Source organism: Callorhinchus milii, unplaced genomic scaffold (genome assembly GCF_018977255.1).
Source record: "Callorhinchus milii isolate IMCB2004 unplaced genomic scaffold, IMCB_Cmil_1.0 Scaffold17, whole genome shotgun sequence".
Lineage (NCBI taxonomy): Eukaryota > Metazoa > Chordata > Chondrichthyes > Chimaeriformes > Callorhinchidae > Callorhinchus > Callorhinchus milii.
In genome coordinates, this window is record NW_024704758.1 from 2770302 (window position 1) to 2791707 (window position 21406).

At 42.0% G+C, this 21406-nt stretch overlaps 1 protein-coding gene across 1 annotated transcript; it reads left to right on the plus strand.

Moving 5' to 3' along the window:
• Positions 1 to 671: 671 nt before the first annotated feature.
• cdhr5b (cadherin-related family member 5b) lies at positions 672 to 20331 on the plus strand. The gene is made up of 14 exons (XM_007909357.2): positions 672 to 723; positions 1167 to 1259; positions 2130 to 2213; positions 2306 to 2416; positions 2527 to 2691; positions 2805 to 2895; positions 3395 to 3492; positions 3867 to 4067; positions 4853 to 4972; positions 5767 to 5839; positions 7421 to 7852; positions 12577 to 12924; positions 17447 to 17631; positions 18287 to 20331. Exons 2-14 carry the CDS (start codon positions 1239 to 1241, stop codon positions 18761 to 18763), a joined length of 2406 nt encoding a protein of 801 aa, XP_007907548.2. The 5' UTR covers positions 672 to 723; positions 1167 to 1238; the 3' UTR covers positions 18764 to 20331.
• The last annotated feature ends 1075 nt before the right edge of the window (positions 20332 to 21406 follow it).

Sequence of the window (21406 nt, forward strand, 5' to 3'; positions counted from 1 at the left end):
TATTCCTTAATACACTGACCTAACAAATATCTATCCACCTCAGTCTTGAAGATGTGAATTGATTCAAAGTTCCACAGCCTTTTGGGGGCGAGCGTTCCAGATTTCCACTGCCTTTTAGGTGAAAAATTGCCTCCTGATTTCACTTCTAAATGGCCTAGCTCTAATGTTAAGATTATGCCTCCTTGTTCTGGATTCCCCCACCAGAAGAAACAGTTTCCCTATCCAATCCTTTTATTATTTTAAATATCTCAACAGATTACCCCTCAGCCTTCTAAACTCAAGGGAATAGAGACCAAATTTATGCAACCTGTACTCACAATTTAACTCTTTTAGCCCTGGTATAATTCTGGTGAATCTGCATTGTATCCCCTCCAGAACCAATATATGCTTCCTGAGGTGCGGTGTCCAAAACTGATCACAGAACTCTAGATGGGGCCTGACCAAGGCTCTATAGGTGAAGCATCATTTCCTCTCCTTTATAATCCAGCCCCTTGAGATAAAGACCAAGGGGGTTGGAACGCTAATAAAAGTTCTTACCCCAAGACCCAAGAGTTTTTTTTTGTAATATTTGTTAATTGGTAAGGGAAACCTAGTTAAAGAATTTTCAATCATCATCTGATTATAACTTAATATTGACTGGACCGACTTTTGTTTTTTTTCCCCTCAGAGTCCAGGAATAAAGTGCTGGATGTGAAATTTCTATGTTCTTCAACAAATAGCCCGGTAAGCAATAGTTTAGACTTAACCATTGTTAAAGTGGCCTTTTGCATTGTATTGAGTATCAAAATACTGGTTGAGTAAATAGAAGCGAGTTTCTCCCCAGGGCCAACAATTCCCCAGATAAAAGATTGGTCATTCACTTCATTGCTGTTTACTGGACAGTGCTGTGTACAAACTGGTTGCCATATTCATCTATGCAAGAATATTATAGAAGAGTGGAGTACTTGTTAAGTGCTATAAATCCACGTACAGAACGCGAACCTTTGGGAAGCTGTTTTTCTGAAGCTCTGATCTGCATATTACATTTAAACATGTGTTAGTTTAATCATCAAAGTCTTGTTGAAGTGTTCTGAGATGCTACCCCGTGTGAAGGGTGCTGTATAATTGCAAGTTGTTGTTATTGTTGTTGATGATGATGTCTAATAATTTTGGTTACTTCTGGCTAGGAGGAATCGTTAGATTTCTATTTTCAGATTACGAATGTCAATGATAATCCTCCAAAATTCCCTAACACAGTTATGGATGTTGAAATTGGAGAGGTAAGGTTGATGACATGAAGTCATTTTCATATTGAAAAGATTACAATGTTTTTATTAATGTCATTTCATTGTTCTATAAATGTACTAAACTGTGCTTGTATCTGGGAAGAGAAGTGGCTTCGCTACCAGCCGTAGGGTGTTGTGCAATGGAAAGCCTGATTTTACCCCTGCAATTTATCATTACAGTACATTGATTGGAATCGCATTTTTCGTAGGGTTTCATTTCTTGCAGGGCTCACAATTTTTGATAACAACGCATGTTACGGGTGTCGTATTTTTAGTCGCGTCATCATGCCCTGGCACCTCCCTACCTCTCCGACCTGCTTACTCTTCAACCCACTATCATGCATGACCCTCGTGCGCTCTGCCCCGAAACTCTGGAACACTTCCTCTATCCCACCACCTTTTCCCCTCCTTTCCCAGATCGTGCCTGAAGACCTTCCTGTTCGACATTGCCTATGGTCACCTTCCCCCCCGGCTCGGGGTCATGCTCTACCAATGTCAAGCGCTCTGAGACATCTCCCTGTGTGAGGGGCGCTAAATAAATGCAAGTTGTTGTTGTTGTTATTCTGTCACCCATCAGAAGACGTCCATGTTGCCTTCTGCGATTTTCAGTTCCTTTCAAAGACCAAAGTATAATGAGCCGACTTGGGGCCTTTTTGCTTATGGAAAGTAAATCAATTTGCAGGATAAGGGTTGAACCCAGATCAACACTGTACTTTATGGTTTTCAAGCTGACAGGCTATTCCTGGCTTATATTGTCTTGGGTTCTTGTTACATTCATATTTGCTTAGGTAAGAAAGGATATTAAATGCCAATTCCGCACTTGAGTTGAATTTAACATTTAAAAAATATATATATTTCTTAAAGCTGTTTCCAATTGGACCTTGGATTACTGTTTCGGCCAACGACGCTGATGGAGACCCCATTGCTTACAGTTTGAACCCAAAGTCGGTAAGTACCAACATGCAGTTTCATTAAAAGTTCCTACATCGCAATAACGTGCACAACAAATCTTACGTGTTTCGAATTGTTTTTAAACACAGAGTGGAGCTGACTATTTCATTTTAAAAAATGTGAATAACGCTGAAATCAGCCTGAACAAAGCACTAGACTACGAAGAGGTTAAGAACTTGCAGCTGATCTTGCAAGCGGAGGTAAGATTTTTCTCTCTACACTGTATCTCGTAGCTACGGTGAATTACTTTTAAGATTTGTTTCAGCACTGAAAGGAGCGCTGGCTCACTGGCTGTTTGTCAATTTATCAGGATCAAGGTAACCCTCCACTAAAAGAGACAGCCACAGTGACAATCAACATTAGGGTGTTAGACATTGATAACAAGCCTCCAAGCTTCCAGCCATGCAAGTTTCCTTCAAAGAACATCTGCGTCAATGCAGTTTATAGTGGAGATGTCACCATAAAGAAGCCAGAGGTACCAAACTAATTGTATGGGCAATCATTGCCTATCTCTCTCTCTTTCTCTCTCTCTTGTTTTAATTGCAATGATCGGATCTGCTTTAATCTGACTGTCTTACTTGGCTGCAGACTGGCCCACTGACACTGACGCCTGGACCTCTTTATGCTCTTGACGGCGACAAAGTACTTAATGAACCCATCGTATACGAGATCATAGATGGTGAGTAAATCTAGTTTGGCCTCGATGCTTACAATGTCACTTGGGCTTCAGGTACCAAAAACATCGAAAGGTAACAACGTCAAAGCCTGCAGCTTCCGTGGGAAGATTGAAATAATCAGGGATTTGTTCAAAAAAATCAGGGTTAATAATACCTCAATAAAATAATAATAATTTGGTCACTCAATCTACGCCTGTTTGTGGGACACTGCTGTGCGCAATTGGCTGCGCATTTCACCCACAAAATATACAATCGTTTCACTTTGCAGTATTTTCTATGAAGCGCTCTGAGACGTCTCAACGGCGGGATAAGGTGCTGTATCAAATGATTATTATTATGTTATTATTATTTGGAATTAGAAGTGAACCTTTTGCTCAGATTGAATTAGGTATTGCAGTCTTGCTTGAATGTTTGAAATGTTGGAGGGATGGTTACATGCATTGAGTTAAATTGTCCTTCATGTGCTTTGTTTTTATTTGCTGTTCTTTTTCCATTATGTAGGAGACCAGAACAACCATTTTAAAATTGATGCAACTAGTGGAAACATAACATTGGTCAACGTCATTGACACCTTAGACCCAGTTGTACTAACAGTCATGGTGCGTATAAGTGTCTCTATTGTTTTGAAATATGTCACTATGGGAAAAGAGTTCAGTCTTACCCACCTCACCAAAGGCATTTTGGGCTGAATTTTTACCCACAATTTCTCTGCAGAAACACACATACAACACACAGATACATCGCATTTAGGGACTGTATTTTGTAGGCAAATGCGGCAGCCAATCTGCACACAGCAATACTCCATATACAGCACCTCCTTCAATACAGTGCACCCCCAGCACTGCACTGGAGTGTCACCCTTGATGTGGGGCTTGAAACAACCACTGTCTGACTCAGAGGCAGAGTGCTACTGGGTTGGCATAGCAGTGCGAGTGGTAGAAAGGCATTTAACCTTTGTTTTGCCATTCCACAGGCTTCCCAGCAGAATGATAAATATAAGTACACGACAACCACTGTTACCATCAAAGTCTTGGAAGTAAATCACAATAAACCTACGTTTGCAACACAACCGTACACTGGAATTGTAATGCTGAACTCAGAGGTTGACAGCATTGTGGTGGAGAAAGGGACGAAGCCTTTGATCGTTCAAGCTGAGGATGCAGACTTTCCCGCGGTAAGTTCATTTTCAAATGTGATTGTTAGAGAAGGTTGTTTAGTACAACTTACAGTTTGTGTGTGATTTTGGTGGATCCCAGTCAATCTTATTAGGAGTTGTTGCCCAAATATCCTGTTTGCCTTGTTTATTGCTGCCATCCAACCCGTTGTTGTTGAACACATTGAATAGGGTGGTGCATTGGCAGGACTTGGAAGGGCAAACCAGTCACTGGGGTTAGGAAATCCTCCCACTCAGCTCCTGTTAACCCTGCAAGCCAAAGCCTAATAGGTAAGGAGGTCCTAGCTACGCAAGCAGCAGGAAAGCTTGTAGTGAATGCCCTCAATGGCAGGCTATGTGTTTTTAGTTGGTTAAACTCCAATGCACACACTGAGATTCCCAAGCCTTGGCTCCTGCCAACCTAATACTTTTCGGAATTAGGTAAACAGGATGCATCCCTCCAGGAAGAGAGTGTGCATTCCATTCCAACAATCTATCTCTGGAATTCCCATGTGTTGGAGGGATGCATGGAATTCTCAGCTTGGTTTGGACAATCTTAAGCACGGGGATGGATTTCCATATGCATCACACACCTGGTTAACCAAACAAAATTGTTTATTGAGCTTCCTCCCCACCCAGCTCTATGAAGGCCCGGCATAGCGAGCTTAAAAGGTGAGAGGGGTAAGATCTCATCAGTATGAGTAGTGGGTATATCCAGGTCCATATCACCAGAACGTACAAACTGCACAGAGCCTTCAGAACAAAAATGTTTTAACAGCGCTGTGTTTTTATTTTGTCTTCTTCAGTTTTTCAATCCTTCCATAACGTATGAGATTAAACCCAGTGACAAATTCAAAATAACCAGAGATGGGTTTATCTTTACAAAGGTGGTGCTCTCCAATCCAGGTGAACTGATTAAACTCAAGGTAAAGCTTTGATTCAATTAAACTCCACAATGAAAGTTATTTTCCGTTGGCGGGGCAAGGGTACCTATAGAAACGCGGTGGGCATATTTCATTCTCACAAAGCCACAGATTCAATTCAATGCAGTGCTGGTGGGAGCGCTGCATTCATAGAATCATAGAATTATACAGCACAGAAAGAGGCCATTCGGCCCATCTTGTCTGTGCCGGCTCTTTGAATCCCACTGCAATGTCGGAAGTGCCATCCGTTGGATGAGACATTAAATCTTGGCCCCGTCTGCCTGATCGTTAAAGATCCCATGGCGCTATTCGAAAAAAGAAGAGAATTTCTCACGTCGTCCTCCCAATCCGGATAATATAATTTGTCTGTTTGTGGGACATTGCCTGCTGTGTCCAAATTGGCTGCTGTGTTTGCTTGCAAATACACAGACACTGTACTTACACTTTAAAAAAAATCTGTGAAGCACTTTGTGAAGTTTCGAATGCATAGATTATTATTATTATTATTGAGAAATAAAACAGCACATTTTGAAATGGGAAAAAAGTGACATTTGGAATATTAGCAGTTTGATTTCAGAAGGAGGGAAATGACCCGAAATATCGGCTAACTCTTGCAAGTTGTTGACGCGCAGCAGTCGATGAATGTCTCGGACTTGTTCTGTGAATCGAATGCATCCTCTCCAGGGCTCAGGGAATTCGGGGAATACTTTCAATGTCTCACTGCGACTAAAGCAAAGTCATTTGTCATTGTGCAATATGCAAGTGAAGTGCAAGGTATGTTTGCTGTCGTTTCACAGATAATTGCTCTGGATGAGACATCCAAAGAAACTGCTGAATGCGATCTCGAGGTGCAGGTTAGCAACGCTGATGGTAAATATTACTTCCCGTCTTCAAATCATACATCCGCGAAGTGCTCCGGGATGCTAGCCCGCGTGAAGGGCGCTATATAAATGCAAGTTGTTGTTGTTGTTGAATCAGATCTCAATAGACTCAACTGAAATATTTTCTCGGAGTCTCAACCTTAAGCCCATTGGTCTTAAAATGTAAGAGTCTTGATTTTGAAGCCAGTTCTTTTTAAGAACCACAGAAAACCGGCCTCAGAATCAAGAGTCTGAGTCGTTTATAGGTCTGACCCAAATTTGGGAGCGAGGCACGCAAAGTTCCCTGCAGAAACCTCAGGTCACATTTTGGGTGCATTCAACCCCACTGTCTACCAGTGTTACCATGACTGTTTGTGGCACACTGCTGTGCGCAATTGGCTGTCGCGTTTCGCCCACAGTCAATTCACTTTACAGTATATTCTGTGAAACGCTTTGAGACTCTCGAAGACGTGATAAGGTGCTATATCAAATGCAAGGATTATTATTATTATTATTATTATTATTATTATTATTATCGTTATTATACCACAGCCACTGGCTGACAATGTAGGCCACATTGTGCATGTTAGCTCCAGTCACCCAGAGGCATAGTTGTCAAGAATATAATTTGCAGAGCTGTTGAACAACATTAATGTCCTGGTACCTTGCGTGTGACAGTTCAATACTATAATTCTGTCCTCGTCTCTCAACATTTGACAAGTCACTGGGGAGCAAGGAGGTTATGTTAAAGCCCCAGGTTTGAACGGCGCTTTGTGTAGAGCTCGTGTGGGTCGGTACTGAGTTTGTTTGGGCGATTCCAGAAAGGGAAAGGTGTAGTTTGTAATTTTCAAGCACGGACCTGTGTGGACAATCTGTCACGTAACCGTAGACAAGGGTTCCTCTGTAAAAAAAGAACCTTTACTCTGGTGGCTGTCCTGCTCAGCTGTGAATGTACAGGGAGGGTAAGGTTGGAATGGAGGTGAAGTGCGCCTTAGAAAACAAGGCTTATCATTCTGCAAAATATGGAATAATCAAGTTATTTTACCATCGTTAAGTGTGGTCAAAGATACCCTATAATCCCACCCTTCTGCCCTTTCTCGAGCACCCATCTAATTCCCCTTCAAAAGAATTTGTGCCTGAACAAGGCGGACAATTCCCCCCATTCCAACCATTAGGCCATTATTGTGGAGTCCTGTAGCTCAGTGGTTAGAGCACTCGCTTTGCAAGCGAGAGACCTGAGTTCAATTCCAGACAGGGCGAAACCTTGGGCAAGTTTCCTTACTCCACACAGAGCCTAATAATAATCCCTCCAAAACTAAAAAAAAAAAAAAACAATAATTAAATCGGTCATTTTCAATCTACGACTGTTTGTGGGACATTGCTGTGCGCAATTGGCTGCCGGGTTCGCCCACAAATATGCAGTCAATTCACTTTACAGTGTGTTCTGTGAAGCGCTTTGGGACGTCCTCCAGACGTGAAAAGCGCTATATCAAATGCAAGGATTATTATTATTATTTTACGCTTTCTGTTCTGACAATTAGTTTGGGGGTCAATGAGTTTTAATGTTTTAATGAGTTGATCTTTAATTCAGCCACAACTGTGAGACCGACCACAGGCACTGGACCAACAAAACCAACCAATCAGCCTCCAGGTACTGGGCCAGCAAAACCAACCAATCAGCCTCCAGGTACTGGGCCAGCAAAACCAACCAATCAGCCTCCAGGTACAGGGCCAGCAAAACCAACCAATCAGCCTCCAGGTACTGGGCCAGCAAAACCAACCAATCAGCCTCCAGGTACAGGGCCAGCAAAACCAACCAATCAGCCTCCAGGTACAGGGCCAGCAAAACCAACCAATCAGCCTCCAGGTACAGGGCCAGCAAAACCAACCAATCAGCCTCCAGGTACTGGGCCAGCAAAACCAACCAATCAGCCTCCAGGTACAGGACCCACTACTGCTAAAGCACCAATAGTATCTCCAGGATCCAGCTCACCAAAGCCCCCAGCACCTGGATCTACTTCAGGTAGGACCATGGGGTGCAGACATGAAAGCCTCCCATCCAGTTGGCTCTCAGAAGTCATGCCAAAGCCAACCACTAAAGCTGACCTCAGTGAATCAGTAATTTGCCCAGAAACCTCAACTGGATTCCCAAATAAGGGGCACGTTCCCAAAGTTCTGGTCTTGCCCTGGTTAAAGACACGGGAACACAGTGTGTAAAACATGTTCACAGAGAGTGCTTTCCCAATGTCTATTGGTATCCCAACCTCACCCCGAGGTCCCTTCACATTACGGCGCAACTTCTAAACCCTGCCCGGCATGGACTGTAGCCCTCATTAGCTCCAGCATCATTATACAGAGAGCAGCTCAACAGAACAAAGCAGTGTGTAATAGAAAACTATTGAAATTAACAAGTGAAGGAGAGAGAGGGAGAGCGAGGGAGATTAAGTAACATTATACTTGTCAATACTATGCCATTAATCTCAAAATTAATAACACAAGAATCCAACAAAAATATTAAGTTAATGAATTTATAATGTTGACCATCAGTAAAAAGACTCTTGCAATGTACATGTACTACCACATTTACATGACTTACCATACACATAGAGTCCCATGATAAAATGCCAGCCACACTCACCCAAATCATTGCTAGGATGGTTTTTTTGTTCAATGAAGGGTACATTTTGAAGACCCATCTCATGGGACATCCATCCTATGAGCTGGCTGATCAGTGTCGCATGAGAGTGAGTTGCACTGAGCCATCTTGAGAGATGCAAATGGTATCTCCAAGGTACACATAATCTATTCCATTTATGCAATAATATACTTTGGTCTAAAACACTACAATTTCTAACCAGATTCTTTACTAAGAAGTGGTGTTTCCATGGCTCAGAGTACAGATTTGCATGACTCTGATTTCTTATTAAGCAATCCTATTACAAATCTTGCATTTTAGACCCAGCTATGAATTAATCCGGCAAAGAATTGGGTTAGGTAATTTTAATGAACATTTTTTTAAGGGGAACAAATTGGGTTTAATGGTGTGTGATAGCCATTTGTGGCTCAGCTCTGAGAATAGCAGGTATCAGGCGTCAATGGGGCTACAGCTCAATGATATGGATTCACTACATTCCTGCTCCAAACCCTTCTTTTGAAGTAAATTTGAAAGGAAATCCAATAGACTTCCAATAAAACATGGCGATGCAAATGCATTTGGCATTCAAACACAAAGAAGAAAGGGATTGCAAAAATATAACCATCGACTCAACCTTTTCTTAGGGATGAGGATTGAGATTTGTTGGTACTTTTGGTTTGATCTGAGTCTTGATGTTCCGTGTTCGCAAAGCCCAAGTCGATTTACACTGTTTAACATTGAAGGAGGCAGCATCGAATCCTTCATTCTCCACTGCAAGACATAGTGTGATACCTAGTGTGACACAGTAAGTCTTGATACTCATTCCCTCACACAATAACCAGGTCTTGTCATGCCCTATTGCTTCTTATTCCTTCCTCCCTATTCCTCCACTGTGGATTGACTCACCAGATGCACTGCATCTTAAATGATTGAAGACCTTGATGCTCAATTCTTTTTGAAATGCATTTGCTCCTTATTCTTAGGAGCATGTGTAGAAAAGCTGCTGAGGGTTCAAGGTAGCCTGAGAGTTGAAGGAAGCCTGAGAAATTCAGACTTCAAGGAAATCCTGCTCTTCTGATCTTGCATTTCCACTTAGACTGTTTGTGGGACGCTACTGTGCGCAATGGTCTGTCACGTTTCACCCACAAAATAAGCAGTCAATTCACTTTACGGTATATTCTGTGAAGCGCTTTGAGGCGTCTCAAATACATGATAATGCAAGGATTATTATTATTATTATCCAGTCTGCGAAGCTCACTGCACCTTGAAAGTTGAACCGTCATAAAGACTTGTGGCAGTCTCTGTGGAAAACACACCCATTGTAAAATCTGGATGAACCCAATATCTTTGTTTACAGTTTGTGTTGTGATTATCTGAATCTTTGGACCAACATTCACATTGTCCAATGTTATTTCCTTGTGTACAAGGGGAACGTTGTGAATTGAGCAGCATTACGCCCAGTGGACATTGGCCTCGGAGATAATAAGTTTCTCTAATCATAGGGACTTGTCGAGATGCTAGAAGCACTTTTGTATTGCTCTCGACATTACCGGAATGGAATCGCAAATACTATAGGTTTGATATGGATCAGCCTGGAGTGACTGATTTTAATTTTCAATACTTTGGGGTTTCTTCCTTCCCTAAATGTTCCTCTCTCATAATTTATATTAGATAAAGATATTAGTCCTTCCACTTACAATTTTTCGTTAGTTTGCACTGCTCTCCTTTGATAAATTTACAAAGGTAGAATCAATAGCTTTTATGGTGGTAGTGATTTCCTTCTGGCAAATAAAAATTTAGGGCTTCATTTTGGGGAGGAGTAGGGGGGTCCATTTTTTTTTGCTAACAGCTTGTGACCGAAGGGGTGAATGGAATTGATGAGAAGGTCCGGAGGCGCAGAAGAATTATAGATTCATCCTTTGAGGTTGTGGGTACCAGTTGCCAAATATAATATTGCCAACCTTCTGGCTGGAGGCAAGGCAGGACTTTATGTCTCCACTTACATTCTTTGGAGATGTGTAGTGAATGTTCTCATTCTAGGCTGTCCCTCCTGTGCTGGCACTATCTTAGCATTTTATAGCTGTTACATTATGTTGTAACTGATGGCTTGGAAGCAAGTGAGTCAATCTATGTTGACTCATCCTCCCGTCATCTCTTCTCTGACAGTGAACTTCACATTGAACTTTCAAATCAATATCTGAGTGGTGAGGACATAACGCCAGGGAAGAACTTGTATATTGTAGGTGACCCTCCTGGTAGATCCTGGACCCTGATTTGCACAACCATTGAAGTGGACAAACACATGGGTGAGGGTACACCAGAGGACATTAGGAGATATAGACTCACCACCAAGACAGGAAGAGCCAGAAAGCAACATCGCAAGTTGGGAGCATCAGCATGAAACAAAAGGGATGAAGGGAGAGATAAAGATAAAGAGTGGGGGGAGGCATTCAAGTTCACTGAGGATATACAACAATAACAACAACTTGGATTTATATGGCATCCTCCACGCTGGACAGTGTCTCAGAGCGAAAGGAGAAAGATCTTTACTTATCAATCGGCTGCATAGGAACAAAGCCAGGCTTGGCCTGAAAAAAGACACTGAGCAAAAGGGAAAAGGTTGGAAAATTGGTACGAGAGATTATAGGAGATTCACTCCATTTTAAAACCTACTTTTTAATTCTGAGAGGGTTTTCCACATCCTGATGTTGTGAGTTGGACAGAGGCAATGTGGAGTCCAATGTCAGGGTCAGAGGAATGTGAACTCTCTTTTCATGGATGCTCAGTGATTGGAAGCCGATTTGATAACAACGTTTAAGAGAGAAGTAGATAATTATTTGGGGAGGACAACCTTACAGGGCTATGGGGAGACAGCGGGGGAGTTGGATGGAATTGGATAGCTCTTTTCAAATAGCTGACACAGACACGATGGGCCGAATGTCCTCCTTCGGTGCTGTATAATTCGATGACATCGGAACTACTGTATAGCTGCAAATACCTGAGCCACCACTACTAGCAGGAACAAGATGATACGTTTGGTGTTCTTATGAAGGGACTGGCTAGTGTCTCATAGGTATCTCAATGTCCATTTGGCTTGGGCTGAATTCCTCCTGGAAACCAGATGATGGACCATGGAATCACGTGGTCCTGTTAAACCGGCTTTAACTTTCTATATTTGACACCATCGCAGTGAACTGCCCAGCTTTTAACTGGACCTCCAGATATAGAAGGAACACATTCTTTGTGACGGAGCCCCATGGGCAGACTCCCAACCCAGCCCGGTCGCCAGCCTGACTTCCAACTGCTTGCCAAGTTTAGATGCAGAACTTCAGCATTCTTGAGCAAAACAATAGGAGCTTTTTGCCATACAGAATATGAGTTATCCAACATAATGGGCTTTCTTGTGAAGACAGGCCTTTGCATAGAACTGATAGGCAGCTTTAATCAGACAAATGTTGGTCATACACAGCAATGTCTTCAGTTACTGGAAGAAATACAATGTGTTACAGATGGTGAATATCACAAAACTTGTCTCAGTATACTCGCTGTTTACTGAAACAATCTCAGAACTGCAACTGAGGCAAAATATAGATGGTGGAAGTGGTAGATTAGCAGAAGAGTGAAAGAGGTCACCTCAGAGATACACAAGAGGATGGGAGAGTTCTCTGATAACCTTTGCCTTACATCTGTCTAGCGCCAGTGCAGGTTCCGATGCTTAACATGTGTGTGGGGGGAAGGGAGGGGGAGAGCATCATGCAATTTTGTAGCACGTGCAATGAGGTTGTGGCACATGAGGTGACGGTGCATGTCACGTGTGATGATAACCGCACAGCGCAATAGGGAGGAACGAAATAGAGACCAGGCAGAGCTGTCAAGGGCAATGAGTAAAATATCCCGTTTCCCCCCGACGCTCCCCAAGCCCCCCATTTTCACTAGTCTGCCTGTCCTCGTGGCATTGCTAAACATAACATCAATTACATAAGCCTTTTCTAGTCTGTGATCAGTGTTTAAGTGAAATCGGTATTTATGAAGCGATTTGTTTTACCTTCTGTTTAAATCGGCTTTGTTTCGTGAAGTGTTTTAAAATTAACTAATTTCTAATCCAACATCAGCAACAACGACAGCAACAACTACAGTCTCTGGTGGATCACGGCCAACAAAGCCCCCCACTCAACCTCCGGGTCCTGAGCCTACCCACACTGGGTCAACGACCTTGCCACAGGCCTCTTCACCTGCAATTAAACCCACAGGGGCTCAAAGTAGCACTACCAAGTCACCTGGATCTGCGGGTTCCACCACAGTAAAGTCCCCAGGTCCCGGGCCTGGTCCTGGTACTGAACCTGTCACAGGTAGGACTACGAGCTCCAGTGGCCCGACGTACCACCCACCATCTCCAGGAGTCACTCCGGACTCAACAGCTAAGCCAGGGCCACCCGATGGGACAGCAACTGGATCACCAAGTAAGCTACCTGGGAACTCATACTTTCTAGTCCTTGTCCAAACATGGGTACGCAGTCTGTAGGCACCGCTACAGAGAGTGGATCCCATCTTCTCCTTGACTGTACTTCAGATCCTGGCATAAGCTCTATCATTCAACCCTTGCTTAAACCTCCTTGTCTGGGTGCTTTTTATTTTTCCTACGCAAACCGATCCAGACTGGACTAAAATGATTTAACTTTTCTCTTTTTGGTATTGAGTATTACAGCATTCAGCATCTCTCTTCTCTCCATTGAGAGCTAAATGCACTCGACTGATTTGATGCTTTTTTCCGATTTATCACTTCTGAGCAATACTTCACATCAAATGAGCTGATTGCTACTATTGCTTCCGATTGTCTGCTTCAACTCTCACTGTTACTGAAATCAACTCCTTTTCTCGCTTGGAGCTAAACACTTTCCCAATGGTCTTTATGGAACTTTAACCCTGTATCGTGTTTGTTATTCCCATCTGTACCGTTTAACATCACTGCCAACTCTGAGATGTCTATTGGTGACTAATCCTAATTGAGGGTGACTTTTACCATGGGTTGAGGAAATGAACTCACGCTTGTTTTTCCGGGGTCTCTTTTGGGTTTATTTTACAGGGGACGATAATTTCCTGTACAAAGCTGTGTTCACCAGCTCTGGTAAACAACAGTAAAACAACCTTGCAATATCATTCTACCTGATGCATTTATTCTACATTCTACTACAACACTACTACTACTACAACTTGGATTTATATAGCGCCCTCCACGCCGGATGGCGTCCCAGATCGCTTTACAGTTTCGGATCCCGGGGCCGAGCCAGGGGGAGGGGGAGGAGTTGGGGGGAGGGGGAGGAGCCAGGGGGCGTGGGGGGAAGGTGACCAAAGGCGCGGTCGAAAAGAAAGGTCTTCAGCAGAGATTCACATGACACAGAGCTATTGGATACCTTTTCTTTCCATTATCTACTGCAATTATGGGCCACTCTGATATCCACAGCTATTGTGGTGAGCAGGTCATGCAAGGCAATATTTTTGGTGCCCTTATTGATCAGTCACCCAACTTGCCTTTGGATGTGCCTCCGAGATTCTCATTCAATATACTTGTAAGACCCCTCGGGATAGCACAGAGCGCTACCCATCGGGTTGCCCCCCCACCCCTCCCCCAACTAAGTGCCAGGTGTTTGATGCACATTCAGCTCCCAGAACCCCAAAGCCATCTCTGCAAGACTGCCTGCCAACAAGTACTTGTCCTTAACACAAGGAGGGGGAAAAATGTGTCTGATGACAGATGTTTGCTGGTAGCTATACAGCAAAAATCCCTAGGTTAGTGCAAACTGGATCTGAACTTTGCATATGCGTTGTTTTAAAGCTATAGGAACAGCATCCTGACAGCCACGATAGCATTGTCTACAATGTCTACAGGGATATATAGCAGAAGAAGAAGGCGACTCATCTACCAAACTCCTGGATCTTCTCAAGAGTGTTTCATGGCACACTTTAGTATGTTGGAATACATATTTATTGAAATTGGTACAGATTTATGTCTTTGTTTACTTATTCTCTGGTGGGGCAAACTCTCTGGTATTTTGCCAGTTCTTGTTGCTATTATCCCCTTTCTGGGGATTTCTCTGTTACCAGAAACATTTTCTTTGGGACGACTTTGACTTTTCCGGTACCTGTAAAAGAGACGACAAAGGTCTTGATTTTTACTCACACACGAGGAAGATGGACTGGTGAGATGGTGAAGCTGTAGGTCAGAGGAGGAAACAAAGAAAGAAGGGATCACTGTGGGGACAACTTGAACGCATTCATTGAAGAGTGAAGAACACAGAGAATGTTATAGCCACTGAGTGAAGATCATCACTGGAAAACTTACTTGTGAAGCACAGAAACACAGACAGGAGAGATTTGGGCAACAATTTCAGTTCTCTTCATAAGATAGGTTTGGTGAAGTAGGCCCTTTGGCCCAATTGATCTCATCCTTCCATCTTTCTATACAAATGCAACTCCATCCTCCCAACATAGCACAGAGCTGTCCCAGCATCTCTAGCCTCAACCATCGCTTTCCTGGACACAAAGTTTGTTAACTTGCAGAACTTGGTAGCAATTATCAACCTGTTTTTAAACCCAGAAATGGCATCAGTTTACTTATTCAGACGTGTTTATGTGATGGTTATTTTGACCCACCGAGGAGGTGATGGCCTTGACATGAGGCTGTGATGTCTTCGAACTATCCGCTGCCCAGTTTGATGAGAAGAATGCTCTTCATTTGTGTTTTCACCCAAACAGTTTGAGTTTGGCTTTGCACGAAGATTCCAAGATAAATTACCAGAATTTACATAGGATAATCCCTAAATATATTATATTTTGAAGCAGTTGTGCTTTTTGATACAAAACAAAAAGGTAAGGCATTTTTCTGTATGTCTCTTTAACTGATATATATATAGATATAGTTTATACATAAATAGTTGGGCTGATTTAATAAAATATTAATGCTCTGGGATCAAAATTGTGATAACATCACAGGTATAATACCACAAACCACAATGTTGACCCTGTTATGTTTAAATACATATACAAATATGGCTATGTGATAACATAAATATAAAACTATTATAAAGTCTTTTAAAATGGTTTATCAATGTAAAACAAACACATTGGAACTCTAACACGTGTCTAACTCTAACATGTGTCCTGTTGGTCGGCTCATACTTGGCAATGGCTGTAGCAGTAGTGTTGACTTGAAGTGGAGAAGGGATAATGGATACCTTGATTGTTTTTTTTTGATGACAACAATTTCATTTATTCTCCACTGGACCCAGAGCAGAAATGGCACTTTTCTGCTCCAGGGTCAGCTAGAGGGAACAAATCCCCAACCAGTCATCTACTTTTAGCTGACATCCCTCACCTTGACCCAACGAACATATTTTCCACTTTCTTAGCAAGTTCAAGGTGTGCGAGCTACTTTGTGCTGATATTGTACCAGATTTATAGGGTGATACTGGATTCGCACACTTTTGTTGTGGTGCCAAATAGTCCTTCATTTCAAGGCACTTCACCAACTGCAAATTCTAGTTCTGAATCAGTGAATTATAGTGCCATTGGTGTCTTCTCGAACTCTCACTCCTGTTTGCCACAGCGCCAAGTTCTGGAATCACCTACCTACCTCAGCAATTGCAGTCGCATTTCCACGCTGTTTAAATGGGAATAAGTGTATGTCCCAGCAAAGAGTGTGTGTTCTGGTCAACAATCCTCCAAATAAAATCAGTCAATCACTTCATGGCTGTCTGTAGGGATGTCATTTACGCTAATTCGCTGCTGAGTTTGTCTACAAAATACAGTCACTAAACTTCACAGTAAAATCCCATGAGGTGCTTCGAGATGCCTCGAAGATGTGATAAGATGCTTCAACGGACATAAGGATTATTATTTATCTTGTTCCCCAATTTGAAATGGGACAAAAGTGCCTAAGTTACAAAACATTCAGAAGCAAGGTCCCTTGTTGGCTGGGAATGGTCAGCCGGCATTAAAAATATTCAACCTTAAACAAAACTCACAAATCACGGTTAATACCATTGGAAGGTAGAAGGTATTGCAAGAGTGTTTTCTAGCTTGTTAGTCATGGTTGGTCACAGTATATATTGCATGAATCTTGTCCTTGTGTCTAATGAGTAACTAAACCTCATTGTTTTGCACTTTTCCAACTGTTAAGCACTTTAACTGAGTGAAAGTAATATTTACTTTCCCATAGAGATTTCGTATCTCACTTGTTTTTATCTCGTAATTATCGATAACGCTGATAAGTGTTAAAGTGTTTACGCTTTTTACATAACATTACTGTTATGTAAGTGATAAGTAATACTGGAGGTAAGTAATAAGAAATTTGAGTGGGACAGGATTATAAATGGTGCTATGAGTGGCATATTGTGTATTTTTAGTTTTTTCTCCACTTTCGGTATCTCGGTCTCTCTTCACTGTCCTTGGTAATTTGCTGTCACCCCCAGCTCTAGTCCAAATTCCAGCGCTCTACAAATATAATTTTGTATTGTATTGCATTCAAACATTGCTGAATATACTGAATAAACTCTACCCTCCTGATTCTCCTCCCTCTTTGAGAATGAAAACTCCCTGCATTGAGAACTATGGACACATGGTTTTGATAGAGTCAATGAGGAGACATTGCTTCCACTGGTCGGTCACTCAGAACGAGAGGCCATTAATTTGAGAAAGATCGGGAGGAAGCAAAGGTGGGAGATTTGGAAAAAAAAATTATACACAAAGAATGTGGAATTCTGTGTGCGGTAGTCAGTCGGGGCAGAATGCATATTAGCTTCCCAGAAGGAACTAGATAAATATCTGAAAAGGGGTCATTTGCTGTCAATTCCTGTGGTTCTAAACTCATCTCCATCTATCCGTCCACATTTCTGTAGTATCTGAACAAGAACGAATGCAATTATGTGGCAGAGGTTGGATAAAGTATGAAGTAAGTTTGTTGAAATGGGAAATGCTCTTTTGCAGGTTCTTATCCAACTGTTGACCCGTCGCTGGTATATGGAGTAAAGGACATGGTGGCTCTGGGCGTCCCCTTGGCAATACTGTTGCTTATTGCCCTTATTGTCATTGCAATCCTTCTACGCAAAATCTCAAAAGGTAAAATGGAGTGGAAGCGGATCAGGAAACTTTCTGTCGCCAAGAGAAATGCTGTAAGTATCTACATTTGGCATCTTAGGTTCAGTTAAATTTTACATAGCATCATATTGATTGTACAAGTATAAAAAGTCCATTTGGGCCAACTAGTCCTTTACCCTTGCCTATAAGGCTTTTATTTTGCCTTAATGTTTTACGTTTCAGTCTTAAATTTGTAGTCGTTTCATTTAAAGAAACCGTGGAAAACCAGCTTTTGAATTAAGATTGATTTAAGAATGTTCTGCCCATTTCAGGCCTGTTTCGCCTCCAACAAAGTATACAGTCAATTTACTTTACAGTATATTCTGTGAAGCACTTTGAGACGACTCAAAGATGTGATAAGGCGCTATATCAAATGCAAGGATTATTATTATTATTATTACCTTTTAAGACAAGTTTTAAGACAAAATGGTCTTAGGCTAAGACTAGTTGAATATACTAACACTTGTATTTTTACAAGAATACAAAAGTGCTGTTTATTATTCTTTCCTCGACTTCAAGGATACTGTAACATGCACCAAATACTTCTTTTGTGTGTAATTATATTACTTGTGGAGCATTATTAACTTTGCCCTCTTGTGAAAGTAGTGACAACTGAGGATAGTTTGTGGTGATTCACTATTAAATGCGATTCACTAACTCAAATAGATCTCTTCTTGTTCTCTCTTACAGTTTGGTGGAAGTTCAAACTCCACGAAACCCAATGGACTGCAGTTTGTGAATGAAGGGTACTTAGAAGATGATAAGCCAAGTGGATTGGAAAAGGGAATTCTGAAGTCTAGTTGGACACCAACTACTAATGAGGCATCAATCACGGCCCTGGCTGCTGCCCTGGAACCCAAGTTAGAGGCCAGCGTTCCAACTAAAGCCTCGGAGAAAAGCAAACCCCAAAACAACAACAGTGAAGACAATGAAGGTGACGGTGACAAAGAGGTCAAATCCATCCTCACCAAAGAAAGGAAGTCAGATGAAGGCTACAAGGCCGTGTGGTTCAGGGAAGACATCGATCCAGAGGCAAAGGAAGAGCGTGTTATAGAGACAGGTGATGATGATGACGCAGAGGAAATGGAGGAAGACAAGCCTGGTAGAAATAGGGGGGTGTCATTTGCACCAGAGGATGACAATGACGAACAATCCTATCAACTCTAAAGAGATTTAAAAGACTGAAACCAACAAGTAGAAATCAGAAATCACTGTTTATATTTTATGAAAGAAACGGACACATGCTTTGAGCTATCTTTCCACTGGGATCAGGAGTACCTACCTACCTGTTTGCCGAGTGTGTGTGTGTGTGCGCGTGCGTATGTCTGCCCACAGCTGTGATTTGCTGCTACATGTCATATTGATCTACAATCACTTTGAAGTTGGTTTTAAAGATATGCCCATTTTCATTGAAAAATAACTTTCAAATGTTATAATAATAATAATAATTGCATTTGTAAGCACCTTACCACTTCCCTGAGATGCCTCAAAATGCTTCACAGAATATACTGTAAAGTGTACTGTGTATTTTGAAGGCAAAATGCGGCAAACTTATTTACCACTAGCCAAGTCCACATTGCCCCTAAACAACCGTACAAACCGAATCCAAAAGCCATCTGGAATCTTTCGAAACCAGATTTCCTTCTTAAATACTTCTAAAGGTTGGAGTAAGGATTAGCGGCTGTTTACATCAAGGCTGGTTTGCGTGGACATTTCTACAACCATACGTGATGATGAAGAAAGTCTAACCCCAATGCACAATGTTTCTATCAATTGATTTTAAGGTAACTGTATCCCACTTCTGTTCTGTAATGCACTTGCCCCAAAATGTGAATGCTTCAAAGGTGATTATATGCATATTAACGCAGTCTAATTTGCAGTATTTCTTATGAAGGAATTAGAGTTGGGCACATGTGGTCTCCTGGCCTTGTCCATGGCTGATCTGTAACTCAGTCCCATTTGCCTGCCTTTTCTGCTAACCCTTTGATACCCTTGCAAGCCAGGTACATGTCTATTTGTCTACAAGTGGTTGTCTGCTTCACGCTTAAATATTTCCAAGGACTCTGCATTATCAGTCTCAATTTCAATAGCCTACAACTCTCTCAGTAAATAAATGTCCTCTGATTTCGCTGCTAAGGAGTCTAGCTCTCGTTTTTCAGATTAGATTGGCTCTTTTTTTATATCAAGTGGACAACCGGCCAAAATCCCAATATGCTCCTTGCCACTAACCCACGAGGACATTCAAACCAAAGTCCAAACGACTGTAATTTCATTTGATTCCTAAGATATTCCTTTAGTTTGCTCCCAATTCACGAACACTTAATGGGAGGTATCATTCAAAGGGAACTGGTGCTTGAAATCCAGTGAATAACAGTGTCCGATAAACCCAAAATATTTTATAATAGGAACAGTTCCTTTAACCCGGAAAGGGTTACCAGTTGGAAGCATCAAGAAAGAATCCTTGTTCTTTAAAGCACAGTAAGATGCTAAGCTAAATGGATCTGCCACCGGGAGAATGGAACTGGTCCTTTCAAACCCAACTTCCAGGTGCACAACTAAAACCTGTGGTCATTAGGTTTTGTTCTTCGTTCTCTTTAAAATTGAAGCTGATTTTCGACCGTTACTAAGCATTCAGCTGCCTGTTATTAATGATTATGTTTTTGAAGACAGTGTGCAATAGAATGATCGTGTTTGACACGTCTGCTTCTGAAGTAATAAATTCATGTGTGACACTACTGCCCTACGTGTGGATTTATTTCTGTAACCAACATGCAGACTTTACATGTAAGATGTCCGTGTGGCGAAATATTGTGTTATTGCTGACGTACAAATCTTCAAGTAAATATAATATCATTGTTTTGGGATCCATAGAGCCTTAGAAATTTGTAGTGCAGAAGAAAGGCTGTTTGGCCCATCTTGTCTGTGATGGCTCACTTAAGGGCAATCCTATCAGTCCCATTTATCTGACCCTTCCTTAAATTAACTTCCTTTTAGATGTTTATCTAATTCCCTAATCCCACATTACGGTTAGGAATACCTTAGCAACAAATATCAGATTCAGAGGGGAGGAAGGAGTGGGTACAAGGCTGGCTGCACAGTCTCTATGATATGGCTCCTTCCGCTCTGCAAGTGATGGATGATTGATTCCGAAGCTCATCCATTGTAGGGATGGAGCACAAGTAACAGTATGCAATTTGGAGCTCTGAGACATTCCCTCTTCTCTCCCCTCCCCCCTTTCCTCACACACACACACACACACACACACAAAGTAGCGTTTGGAAAATAGCAACCGTCTGACGCGCACACACACAGTGGACCTTGATCAGGCAACAAGGGCAGTTTAGGTTAAACATCAATAAGTTGTTGTGTATACATCCTGTCACTCACCTGCTGGTCTCTTCAAATATAAAAATGCTGGAAAATTGATACTAATAAAACGACAATGTCTGTCTGTCTGTGTGCACTTCAAGAAGGATCTCAATAACCGATTGATGTAGAGACGTGATTTATGCCTCACCAGAAAGATCTTGCATCTGCGAGTGACATGGGCATATTTGTTTTTGGGTATCTCCTATAGTTTATGAGTTATGACCTATAATATACTTCAGTTTTGTGNTTTTTGCTGCAGTTAGACCTGGTGGCCGCCAAATCAAAGTGGGGGTTGTGGCATCGTGCAGTTACACCTGGTGGCCGTGCCACCTGGTGGCATCCTGCATCACAGAGCACGCACGTAACCAAGCGGTGGCGGGAACAAAATAAAGGACACAGGCGAAGCTAAGCCGCAGCAACAACAACAAAATGACATTTTAA

What these genes read in the sequence shown, in the direction of transcription:
- cdhr5b (XM_007909357.2), top strand. Translation starts at nt 1,239, where the DNA reads ATGGATGTTGAAATTGGAGAG. An exon ending in GACAGCAACTGGATCACCAA is followed by an intron (nt 12,925 to 17,446) that starts GTAAGCTACCTG and finishes GCTCTTTTGCAG; the next exon opens with GTTCTTATCCAACTGTTGAC. An exon ending in CTGTCGCCAAGAGAAATGCT is followed by an intron (nt 17,632 to 18,286) that starts GTAAGTATCTAC and finishes TCTCTCTTACAG; the next exon opens with TTTGGTGGAAGTTCAAACTC.